The 13,194-nt window shown below is 37.8% G+C and overlaps 3 protein-coding genes across 4 annotated transcripts in view; 1 reads left to right on the top strand and 2 right to left on the bottom strand.

Moving 5' to 3' along the window:
• rgs12a (regulator of G protein signaling 12a) overlaps positions 1-5,648 on the bottom strand; it is a 33,668-nt gene extending 28,020 nt beyond the window's left edge. For both annotated transcript variants that reach the window (XM_059526082.1, XM_059526090.1), the window contains exons 1-2: positions 3,759-5,648; positions 2,517-2,618 (exon numbers count right to left, since the gene is read on the bottom strand). In XM_059526082.1, the coding sequence (XP_059382065.1) occupies positions 2,517-2,618; positions 3,759-5,543 (1,887 nt within the window). In that variant the 5' untranslated portion in view covers positions 5,544-5,648. The remainder of the gene's footprint in view (positions 1-2,516; positions 2,619-3,758) is intronic.
• Positions 1-13,194, top strand: part of cd248a (CD248 molecule, endosialin a) — a 140,158-nt gene that overhangs the window by 84,676 nt on the left and 42,288 nt on the right. The gene's annotated exons all lie outside the window — the stretch shown is intronic.
• Positions 8,139-12,542, bottom strand: msantd1 (Myb/SANT-like DNA-binding domain containing 1). The gene is made up of 3 exons (XM_059526069.1): positions 12,037-12,542; positions 8,624-8,898; positions 8,139-8,544 (listed from the first exon to the last, which is right to left on the bottom strand). Exons 1-3 carry the CDS (start codon positions 12,295-12,297, stop codon positions 8,256-8,258), a joined length of 825 nt encoding a protein of 274 aa, XP_059382052.1. The 5' UTR covers positions 12,298-12,542; the 3' UTR covers positions 8,139-8,255.

The following is a 13,194-nucleotide window of genomic DNA, read 5'->3' as shown; positions in this document are numbered from 1 at the left end:
AGTGAAAACAATATAATTAATTTAAATAGTGTTGCATTGGCTCATTTCAATCTAGTAAAATAAAAATTATTTTTCTGGGGGTGTAGTTGCATCATATCAGCAGGGTAACCAATCCTTCAGTCCTTGAAGGTCTCATATGATAACGACTCTGGAAAAGGTGATCATGTCACACTTTATGAGCGTTCTGTTTTGTAACACTGAACTACAGTTTTCATATCTGTCACTCACACTATGAGCTACAAGTTATTTATCTGTTGACAGTTTTTGGAACAATACTGGATGGATTTTCTTCATCATTTTCTTCATCATTTTTCATCATTTCAAACTATCAACGGCAACAGCATACAATTATGTTCATTAGTATTTGATCATAGTTTAGATGATAAAGTCCAAACTGGGCCTATTTCCTTGTCCAGTATCCTCAATAGCATACATGCCTCCTCTGCTGCTGAATACAGGTAGAGCTCCACATACTGGGCCACAAACACAAACTCTTTGTGTGCAGGACTCTACAACACACTTTATCAATCAGTAGTGGCAACAGCAATCTTCTGTGCAGTAGTGTGTTGGAAGCAGCATCAAGACAAGAGCTGCCAAAACCCTCTACAGCTTAATCAAGACGCCTGGCTCGCTCTTGGTGCTAAGAGAGGTGCTGTCTGAGGGGTGGACGCTGCCCAAACTCTCAGCCATCATTAAGGATGCTTCGCATTTACTCCATAAAACTGTTACTGCTCATTAGAAAATGTCCATGGTGTGTGGTGAACTTCCTTCTTTGCTGATATCAGAACAGATCTGAGAATTGCATCAGCCAATGAATCTGCACTCTGTTAGTGTACAGAAGAGATTGCTGTAGCAAATTTACAATTTATCAGTGACTAAGATTATATTCATCAAGTGAAAAACCATCATATGGTCACTTTCAGGATTATATACATGATATTTCTACTATGTAAAAGCCCGGTTACAAAATATAAAGACATTTTTAATATAAAAAAAACTTGAGGTTGAGTTTGTTGCAGCTCCTTTAGGTTAGCAAAAAAATTCTGAGTACATTACTGAAATGAGCTGAATGGCCTTTCATTAAGATGTTATCTGGCAACAAAAAACATGCTTAGACTAGGCATTTTCCACCAAGTAAGTCTCTCCATTTCACATCCCCTCCCTCTTACTCTTGTTCTCCTGGTGAGCACCAGCATGACTGATGTTCTCATAACCACACTTTCCAGTCTCCCTGACCACCAGAGGGACATTAGGTCCATGAAAAAGGCTGCCTCAAGTTCCAGGAAAAGCCAAAAGGAAATCCTACTCCTCTCAGATTCCACACTTGGAGAGGTGACAAACCTTTTCCAGCTTCAAACCTCAAGAAATGTGCTGGTTAAAATCCACATGACTCCATCAGAGTGCACAAAAAAATATTTAAAGGTATGAAATGTGCTCATCAATCTTAGCCTGTTGTGTACAAAGTTCTCAACCTAGCAACAGTTTTGTTTGAAGAATGCCACAAAACCAAGATTTGAAGTAACAGTCATTCCAACAACAAAAATGGCCATAATTTGCTCACTGGTATGTTGCCTTTTTTCAACAACAAAAAAAGCACCACAGATACACTCCAACTGACTAGTAGAATATACACAAAGATTTGGGCTATATAAGATTTTTTTAAAGAAATTAATGCTTTTATTCTGCAAGGGATGCATTCAACTGATTAAAAGTGACAGTAAAGACATTATATTGTTACTATAATGTTACAAATTAAATTGATTTCGTATAGCTGCTGAAAAACATAATATACAATACAACATAGTAACTGATTGGAAGATTTTTAGTGAATAGGAACTTAAAGTTCATTAAAGTTAAATTTGTTTGTCACACAAAGCTACCACATGACTTCATGAATCTGCTTTAATGGTTTTCAACCTTTTTGGAGCAACAAATATAAAAAGGAGCAGTGAAAATTATTTTTTGTGTTATTCAAAAGGTAGCAACATATGGGTTGAAAAGACACAAGGGGGAATAAATAATTTATATTTGCGGTTGAACTATTGTTTTGAATGAACACAGCAAAACTGCTGGAAAAAAAAAAGTATGGTGATGGTTGAAGTTGTGACTGTCCAGCCACATAAAGGCTTCTTTACATTTGGGAGAGGATACTAATGGTACCATCATTATCATGCAGAGTACCATGTGTTTCTAACAGTTTCATGGTTATCCTTGTCCACTGAAAATAGAAGAACATGATTGTGCTTGAGAATAATGCAACACCACAAAGGCCACTCTGTGTATTTAGAGTGAGAAAAGAACTGAGTTTCTCGAGTGAAAGAAGCAGGAGTTTGAATTGGATTAGAGCATAATACAATCTGACTGACCCTCCTAAACAATTAAACACACCTGTATCTCTGTTTTCATCTGTCATATGAGGCATGAGCACTGCAGCAAATCCAAAACTTACAAAAACTATAATTTAATAGTATAATGTGCATGATGTTGAAGGCAAAACAGAAACGGGTATATCTTACCTCAAGGTCATTAAGTGAATGAGCCAGACTGAGTCGTTGAGCAGGAACTGATGGTCTTCGTATAGAGGTACGTCCCCTTGTGAGTGCCCAAAATAAAGACCCCTGAGAAGACAAACATTAAGTTTACAGTTTCGGTGTGTCTAACATAAGGTGGCATTTCTATATAAATAAAAAAACTAATTTAATTCCAGGTCACACTATATAATTGTAGAATTAAAAAAAAAATAATTACTATATAATTTACAATTGGCTACCATGCTCTTTTATCAGTTATGTTACTCCTAATTTAAAATTTATTTGTAGTTCGACAGGAATTTTTCCAAATAAAAGGAACATAAAACAAAAAATGCTACCACTTACTACAATATTAATTAATTATTCATATTTTCATACATTATCTTATTGATTGTAAACAGGAAATTGGGGTAACTGCATTGAAAATGCAAATTGACTTTTTTTTTCTTTACATTTGATTTTTAAAATGTTCTTTCATAAAATTAATTTAACACATAATCGTTGATATATAAACTGCAACACCAATTACATTACAATTGGTTAAAATGTTATAATGTACATTATTAAATAAAATGTTTACTTTGATTTATTAATTTACGAAGATACGGTTTGCATCTAAAAAAAAATACTTTTCAATACATAATTGATTTAGGCTTCAAAATTAAATCTGAAGGGCAAGACATGTCAGAGGGAGACAGATGCCTAGAGATAAATCATCAGTGAAAGGAAGGAAATAATAATATTCTTCTGTTCCCTTACATGGCTGACAAATTGTTGCTAGGTGACTCTCGACATTGTTAATAAAGCTAAAGCTGATCCATCCAGCTTAATCATATTGAACTGCACTAATCAACCCAATAGCTCCATCTGCTGTGCCTGTTACTTGCAGTGCCATCTGTTCCTTGGCTCATTGTATTAAGCCCTTTAACTTAGCATAGTGGCAAACTGGCAATAAACCTTCCATAAGACTGACTGCAGGGCAAGACTGCAAGACAAAGCAAAGATTGTCTCATTTGATTCATAAAACAATAGTGGACAAGCTGTAAAAACCCCAAAGTAATATTATATTGTAAATTATTATTACTCATACATAAGGTTAATTATATTATTTTGCTAACCACCCAAAACAGCTTAGCAACTGCATAGTTGAATGTAGACCAAGGATTTATAATGCAGTATTAGAACAAATTCAGATACCAAGTCATCAGAAATTAGTTTTATTCTGACCTTATTTTCCCCATCCTTATGCTTGGCTGCACTACTGAAGAACCTGGAGGTCAGCTCAAGCTGTGGAGTGAAGTTCATTTTCTGAGGATGTCTGAGATCTTCTAGTGGTTTATATCGGAGAGTTGGGATTTGTTCCATAGCTGGAGGAAGGATGCTACTTTTACTTGTGGGCCCATCGCTGTCCCTTTCCACCAAGCATTCAATGCTGTTGGGACGAGGCTTCTGCCAGCGAGCCTTTAAGCTAATGGAAGGTCTGCGCTGACTGGTTCTCGGTTTAGGTGGCAAGTTAGATTGCATACTAAGAGAATGAGGAGTAAAAGCTGAACTGTCTGCCTTGGCTGAGAGACCTAATTGAGCAGCTCCTGCTAGCGGTTCGGACAGAAGGCACCTGCAGTCCAGTTTGAGAAATGCGCTGTTTCTGTGCTGTGAATAATATGGTGGTGGGTTGGAAATGTTTGGAGGAGTGAAGCTCCACTGGCCACTGAGACTGTCTTTATCCTCCGGCGAAGCATTTCCGATCCCGCTGTCACTGCCACTGCCATTGTTACGTGCGCTTTGTGGTACTTCTTCAGGATTCTCGCTGTCAAGTTTCAGTCTCAATTTTTCAACATAGTCCCCCATGTCAGAATAGAGGACAGACACAAAGTGAGAAATCGAGTGTGGAGTTTGAGGAAACTCCAAACAGCCTTGGGTGTCTGGATCCGGAGTGCAGGGAATCCCAAAATGCCCTATGATGCTTTGGTGCTCCTTGTGTTCATAAAGCTCCGGATCTACGAAAAACACATGACATAATGTCTTCAGGGTGCTTGTCTGCATCCCAGCATGAATAGTTTTGGTGGTATCAACCGAGACAAGGCCAAAGAACCTGCTGTCCTCCGTGCAAATGACACAAAGCGCCAGGTTCTCTGCTGGGTAAGATGCAAGAACGACATCACGGTCATCACAAAGCTGAACGCAGTTGCATTTGACCCTCATGATGACCAGCGAATGGGTCTTCTGCTCAATGCCAATCTGACTAATGCATTCACGGATGGCTTGCAGTGCCTTCTCCTCAGATTGTGACGTTACAAGCTCCAGTTCCATGGAGTTGATATATCCCACAATCATTGCAATGTTCAGGATGCTGGGGTCGGATGCAAAGTCATTCTGACTCTGAAGGTCTGAAAACACAGAATCCTCACTTACGACTCGAGATGTCTCATCCTGTGAAAGACTATTTGACCTACGCTGCTGCAACCAATAAGACATATCTGGTTCAGACAAAGGTCTTTGTTTTTTCTGCTTCTCTTGATGGGCTGTCATGGTTCCCTGATCAGAGATCTCAAAGACAGTATCAAAACTTCCAACCGACTGAAGCATCGGCTCCCTTATGTCCATATTGTTGGGGAAAGGATCCTTTTTTCCTGGATTGAGCCACAGCATTTTACCCTTACTCTGACAACCCAGCTCCTCGTCACTGGAGCAGGAGGCCATGGGTGACTTGTCACCTGATGTGACCAGCAAACACAGTGATCGTGATGACGCACCAATCAGCTTCACCACAATTTCATGCGACGCCTCAGACACATCTGTATCGTTCACACGCAAGATGAGGTCCCCAGGCCGCAGTCCAACACTGTACGCTGGACTCCCTTTTATTATTCCCTGCAGGACACAAGGTGTTTGCCCAGCAATGGTGAACCCGTAGCCAGCTCTACCACGCTCCATCTCCACCCTGCGCATCGCCGGGCTGGGGGCACGATCTGAATAACTCATAGTCGACTCTGCTGACTTCAGAATTCTCATTTTGGTGCTGGAACTCACAATAATAGTACTTTGTACTGGTATAGAAGTTTCGTTCAGATACAGTTCCAACCATGAACAATCATCTTGCTGCACTGCTAATGATCAGGCCTGAGGGGTGTAAAGAGAATAAGGTTAGACTATGGCATTTAAATAGATATTACAAAGGCAAATATATGTCAAGTCAAGTGAACTTTATTTCTATAGCATTTAATGCAATAGAGATCGTGTCGAAGCAGTTTCACAGAGATAAACTGAAAAGCAGCTCTATTATAATATGTGAGATGATAATAGAGATCTAAACCTTGACCACACACACACACACACACAAAACATAACCGATATTTGTTTTGATAAATGGTTTCACCTGGAGGGAAACAATTTTTCAACCTAATCCATGTTTTATTATTTGTAGCAGAGTTCATTTTTACATAAAGACAAATGCATCACACTGATGAAAAGGCTGATGAATGCATCACACTGATGAAAACGCACGCACGCACGCACGCACGCACGCACACACACACACACACACATATACATATATATATATATATATATATATATATATATATATATGATGTTTATTTATCATCATATACAAATATTTTAAATATATATTTTATTCTACAAACATTTTTAAAACATAGTATTTTATAAAAATCTCTACGAATTGTATCTTGTATTTTTAAAATCCACAACGCAGAACTAAATGGGAAAAAAACTTCAAAAAGGTAGCTCAAATTGTGAAATAAGGATAAATTAAACTGTTTTAATCCCATTTCTTTAAAAAAATGTATTTTTTTAAGAAAATAAAACACATACAAAACTATCCGTTTGCTCTGAGAGGTCTCGTGTCACGACAAACACTTTTTATACGTTACGTAAACAAACTTGCCTTCCAGACGGACATCTTTCACTTAAAGTCCACGTATTTATTAACAACAAATGTATACATCACCGCTTACCTGCACTCTTTTTAATTCCAAAGTTTTTCTTCGTTTATTTCGGAACTTCCTTCGCGCGACGGACTTAAACCACTGCCATTCACTATTGTTGCGAATACAAAGCGTCATTCTCTTGTCGCTATGGCACCGTAACGTTTGCAAACTGATATCAGCGTTCTCATTGGTCGACAGACGTGTCAATCATGTTCAATATTCAAATATATACGGCGCTCTCATTGGCGGATAGAAAAACCTTGCTGTTTTTACTTTAATGTTTACTATATACTAATAGTACTGCATGTGACTGAGTGCACTTAATAGTAGACGATTATTTCGACAGTAGGAACTAACGTACATGTATTAAATAGCATTCACTGACACATTAAGTATTTAAAACAGCAGCAGCTACTACATGTAAACCATGGCAAGACTACAAATGGCTTCCTGTTTTTATATATATATATATATAGCTGAAAATATAAGTTTACAGTTGCAGTGCATTTTTTGCATTCATGACGCCACACTCAGGTCAGTGAGCACTAACGTCTTTCTTCTTATCAACAAATACCTTTCATGAGGCCCTGAGGGGCCATTTCATCACAGACAAAAGAAGAGAGGTGATGAAATTCATAGTTGTACACCGATTGTTGCTATTAATTACCATGTGCACAATTTAAGACACAGCAAAAAGGATTAACTATCTTGCCTGCACATTAAGTAGAATTAAAGAGCATGTGGTGGTGCATTAACCATGATAATGTTTGGGTGCAAGTCAGGTTCAATCTATCTGGCAACTTTTGGGAGTCTTTAAGGTTAAGTGACAAATGAGGATAGTCTGATATAATAAAAAGGAGATCTAAAAAAAGGAAAAAAAATTAGTTTTAAAAACACATGCCAAATTCTTAAAAATGTACTCTTTCTTTATGTAAAAATAATCTAGTAGGTAGTATGCCATACTATTTTGAGTTAGTCACTGACTTTAATTTGACAGACAATTGATTCCAATAAATAAATACTTTTTAAAATATTTATTTGTTATTCCCCCGTCAAGAATTTAAACTTTTTAAATGACACTTTTTTCTTTTTTTACAGTCTTTGGACAGTTTGACCACCTAGACATTTTTCACACCTCACAAAAATATCTAAATGATGTTTAATCAGAAAGGGGTGGATTATACTAATTTTATGCAAATGTAATTTATTTTTCTATTTGTGTATAATTTAATATATAAGCTAAATATGAGTGTCAGCATATAAACTGCTACTAAAACAACTGCATTTCGTAACATTTAGTAACATGTTACATTTTGCTATGCTATAACACTGTAACGCTAAACTGTAATGCTACTAACTAAACAAAAATGTGTCCTCTGCCATTTCGAATCCATGTCAGCCTAATTCTGTTTACATTATCAGCAACCATTTGGTGTTATCTGTCTGACCTGAACTACTGACCTTCTGGAGTTTTCTTGAACACCTTTCTGAAATCTTTTAGATGCCATGACTGACATTACATTGTCCAACACAGCAATTAGAAATAAAATAAATCAGATTCCATAATAAACACATTTTGTGTCACATAACAATCACCATTTAACTTATGAGGACAGAGTTTTGAATCAGATAAATAGGGATTTCTTCAAAAGAACAGAACCTAAACAGGTCTAAAATGAACATCTAACTAGTTGGTTATATACTTAGATAGCATATAGCAACGCTTCCTCTGCAAACACAAAAAAGGTCCATATCCCGTATCCCGAGGTCACTGTCACTCAGTTGTAGGTGTTCCTAAACTCTTTGAGACTGGTGGGTTAGGCCAAGAAGGGGCAGATGGAGCAGGAATCATCTTCTCCAGGAGGTTCATCATTCGCTCCTGAAGCTGGAGGCTCTGCACCTGCAGGAAGTTCTGCTGATGCATAACTCGGCGAACTTCATGACATGCCTCCTCAACGGCGCGGCTTATCCTGCGTTGCTCCTGAAGCATTGCATCCAGGACACGCAGCTTCTTTCGGCGCAGTGACACATGTGAAAGCCTCCGCCGTTTACGTGGCTGTGACCTGCAGAAGACAGCATTGCGAATTTTAATTCCACAATTATGAATCTGAAACAGATCTGTGATCAGATCGAACATGTTACCTGGTCTCAAAAGAACTCTCAGAGTTCTCTGTTAGGCCTTCCTCCTCATCGTTGATTTCCCTCTCCTCTGAGGAGCCAGTGTACTCGGGTAGAAACCCACTCGGTGGAGCCGACTGGGGCACAGAAGTCTCGAGCTGAGAAGTGGAGGGGCCAGACGTCGAGAGGTTCGGTGGGCTCATATGGGCATGGTCTGGTACCTTTGACAAGATCCTCTCAATAGATTTGTAGTATGGCCAGTCAGGTGTAGCATTGCTTTCATTTGCTGTGTACTTCAGCTTCCTGTTAAAAAAGATACTGTTAAAGTACTACTTCATATTGTCTCATATTGTTGTAGTGTTAAATTAGTTTAAACTCTGTAAGGCCCACTGTTGTGATGTTACAACATCAGTTTTAGCTTGACTAAAATAGAGCTGCTCGTGTGTCTCTCTCTCTCTCTCTCTCTCTCTCTAAGACCACATTTACACAAGGTCCTATTGGTTAGCCTTGCAATGCTATTGGATACTAGATTTTGAAAATAGGCCATAAACTCACACAATCGACAAACTTCCCATGAAACACATCATCTTGTTTTACTGGACAAATCTACATTTAAGTAAAATGCCAAAAAAATAGTTTTCTGTATGTGATTAGTAATGTGTCTAGTGTGTAGATAATGTGTCATGTAGATAATTAGGAATTATTGAATGCATAGATCACTTTAGATTTTGAGCTTGTTATGTCAATGTTGTAATCTTACAAGACTGGGTTAATAGGGTAGCTAAATTTGCCTATGCACCTTGCACATTACATGGATTAACTGTGCTTCTCACTTGCTGCATGTGAAAAAAATTCTACTAGAAAACATGCTGTTTTTTATCATTCACAAGTTTTAAATGTCTTTTTTGTTACCATTTTGAGATTCAATCAAGATTTTATGTTTACTAAATAAGTTCAAGTGGAAGAATAAATTATTTATTTGAAAATGTTAAAGTATATGTGTAGCATTTGTATCTTATCACTTATAAAATGTCCTGTTGTTTTTTTCTAGGTGTTGCTTGTTTGCCCTAATATCTGCTTGCTGCATGAGGGACAGGTGATAATGCTCTGGAATGTGGGAGGTATCAGTGCTATTAGCATGAAAACTGCAGGACACAATAAGCTATCAGACAGCATTGTGTGACTTCTGTGAAATGTGTGAATTCTTTAAAAGGTTTAAGTATATAGGGGTTCATTTGCACTGATTTTTTTTAGCCTGGAAATACTCCTTGTTTTTGTTTCTTTCCATTTTAGAAATATGGGTTCCATTTCCATTTTAGTCTTATCATATGTGTATAATATCACAGATACCATACAAAATGGGAACAGTGACTTAATTTGAGATTGGACTCAGATACAAGAGAAGAAAGTTTTAAAGTCAAGACATGATGAATGTTTTAAAGCTTTCATTCAGTTCATCAGGTTTTGCTTTTTTGTAAATAAAAATATGACTTATCTTATAATTATTGTGTGATTGTGTATAAATATACACCAGAACGACCAGACACAGGAAAAGTTTCTTCCCTCAGGCAATCCATCTAATGAACAATTGATAAAATTGTGGAACACACTACACTATTTATATTTATATATACATACACTTATTTATCTAACACCATACTTATCGTACACTTAATTTTTTTTGCACATAATATACCTGTAAATACATAATGCTCATTGTAATATACCTGCCATACATTGTCAATTTGTATATTTTCGTTCCTTACCTACCTATTTGTATTTTTTATTCCATTTTGTGTTTTTTGTTCTGTCACTGTCATTATGTTGCACTGCGGAGCTTCTGTCACGAAAACAAATTCCTCGTATGTGTGAACATACCTGGCAATAAAGCTCATTCTGATTCTGATATAGACCTTGTTATAGGGTTACAGAAGCATTACACCCTGCAAATGAACCAGATTTAGATGTTCTCTACATTTTTTCAGACAGTGAGTAAAATCACTGAAATTCTGTTGCCCAGGCGCCCAACGTTTGCAATATTACAACATTTCCCTAAAAAGCTGACTAAAATGTCCAAAATACAAAAGCCCATTTGTTTCTGCATTAAAGTCCTCCTAAAAAAAACATTTAAAAGGTGAAAAATTGTTTCAGGTTTAGATATATATATATATTTCCCCAAAATATCCCAGTAATGGGTTTCAGGGTTTTAAGAAAATATTATAATCAAGTCATTACCACACTAATCTGCATTAAAAATGAACCAAGATTACTGTGACATTTTGGGGAAATTGTGAGGGAATTTAACTACTTTAAAAGCTGTAGTTGTAAACACTTATCTATAGTTGTTTAGTGTATTACAATAGCTGAAAGCGGCATAAAAAGACATAAATCTCACATTTCCTTCTCACAATTCATGTTAATAAAATTAATAAAAATATCAATTATTTTTGAGAGTGCTTCATAAGGAGCCTACAAAATAAACCACTAAAACGTGAAGAATCTAAGTATTACTCTTTTTCCCCGCATTTGTGTTTATTGCAATGTGACAAAGTGATTTTGATTTGATTCACGTTTTTTAATGTTGTCTTTGTTCTCTGTGTTTTGCGTATTCGGGGTCTTTGTTTGTTTCTAGCCTACTTGAGTTCGATATCTTGACATTGTCAAACTGGCACGATGTTTTGTTTCAGAGTGTTTTGACTGCATTGCAGTCCTCCAAGCGCTTCTCCATCACATTGTTTTCTCAAACCGAAAGCATGCATACTTCGCTTGTTGCAGACACAGCGCCTGACGTAAATTTCGTCATCAACACAGTCCGCTGCTGCCTGTCCCGATTTTGGATTTTCAGCGTAGACTTGTGCGCGAATAACAGCGCACATGCAATGCGCATGCAACGCAAGTAGGCGGTGCGCATGCGTAGATCGCTTGTGTCCGAGCTAATAACAGCGAAAGCGGTACGCTTTGAAAGACTTTCGCGCTCAAATTTTCGCAAAGCTGCGCGAAACGAAGAAAACGAAGTATACCTGGGCATTTATCTTCATTTTATATACTTAAAGTTTACAAAATAGTAGGAGTAGACACTTGTGCAGCGATAAACAGATTATTGATATGATCTTTGGCCCTCAAGTGGACAGACAGACAGACAAATAGAGATAGATAGATAGATAGATAGATAGATAGATAGATAGATAGATAGATAGATAGATAGATAGATTTATTAACAATTACTTAACAATTTATTAGTCATATGCACTGGCAATAACTTTATTTGGACAGTTTTAATGGCAATTTTCTCAATATTTTTTTTTCTCAATTTGTATTTATTTTTTGCACCCTCAGATTACAAATTTTTTACTTTTGATTTAATACTTTATACTAAATAGCCTATAAACTGCATAATTTATCATACACCTTCATATATTTGTCATATTAGTATTTACTTGCCTGAATTGGAAAGTCATGTTGGTAATCTTCATCTTGATTTCTTCTCTGTGTCGCTGTTCGCCGGTTAATTCATAAAGTTGCTTAGCCATCGTCTCGTAGATCTTCGCGTTGCGCTTAGCCTTCTTGAGCTCTGTCACATACTCTTCCCAAATGTACACAAGAGCTTTCATCTCAGAATCCGTCCAGTTACGAGCCCTCCTGTGCTTCTCGTTGGAGCCTGGCACTGTGTAACTGAAGCAGAGGTCCTCAGAGGCCATTTTAAGAACAGATTATGGACCTTTCGCTCGGGTTTATGATTTAAGCTCGGTTCTTTCTCAGTGCAGTCTGTTTTCCTGGCCTTACTTTGCTTTCTCAAGCATGTGCTTGTGTGTGCTAGAGACAGGCCTCTGCTGCCCTTCCCCCCATGCTTAGTTAAGAGGCCTCAAAATGGAATCTGGAGGGCTGGAGCAATCGCTTTAAAAGCTTTTAAAGGGGGAAGTTCGTCAGCATGATGTCAAGTTACCCTGGCAACAGCCCGTTAAGGCCCTCCTCTTCTAGCCAAACCCTTCCCCTTCTCCTCTACTCTTTTGTCTCTGTCAGTCTGCAGCAAAAAGCTTTTAGCTGAAAGCCAACAAAGTGGGTCGGGCAGGCAGAAAATCTGCATGTGAAATACGAGTCCTCAGGGGACTGAGAGCAGCAGAGTGTGCTGTTTCCTAGACAACCCGTCTCTCTCCAGACCACTTAGTCCCAGTGTTTATGAGCTTAAAAGCTTTTAATAGAGAAGGGGCTAGAGGGACATTGCAGAGAAAGTGCATTTGCACTTGAAATAACTACAAGAAAATTGAGAAATAAAATGAGATTGTTTTGGTGTCAGATCCAAAAATGAGCAGTCAGGTCGATTTGGTATTAAACTCGGTCTAAAAAGGTTTTGGAACCACGCACGTTAATTTTGCAGGCATGTTGTGGCACAAAACTTGTTTAGGTTAGCATGATTACCCCTCTGGGCCTGAGCCCTTTTTTACCACAGTACATTTGCCTTCAAACACTTCCTCGACTCTGACCGCACCCGAGTGTTTCAGATTACTAGATCTTCTAGCCCAGCTACAGGGGGTCTCGGACAGGACATTGGGGGGTAGTGATTTGGGGGGCAGGGTTATCTTTTGACAGCTTCCCAG

The sequence above is a fragment of the Carassius carassius genome, chromosome 3 (assembly GCF_963082965.1).
Source record: "Carassius carassius chromosome 3, fCarCar2.1, whole genome shotgun sequence".
Taxonomy (NCBI): domain Eukaryota; kingdom Metazoa; phylum Chordata; class Actinopteri; order Cypriniformes; family Cyprinidae; genus Carassius; species Carassius carassius.
This window is presented reverse-complemented; position numbering and strand designations above follow the sequence as displayed.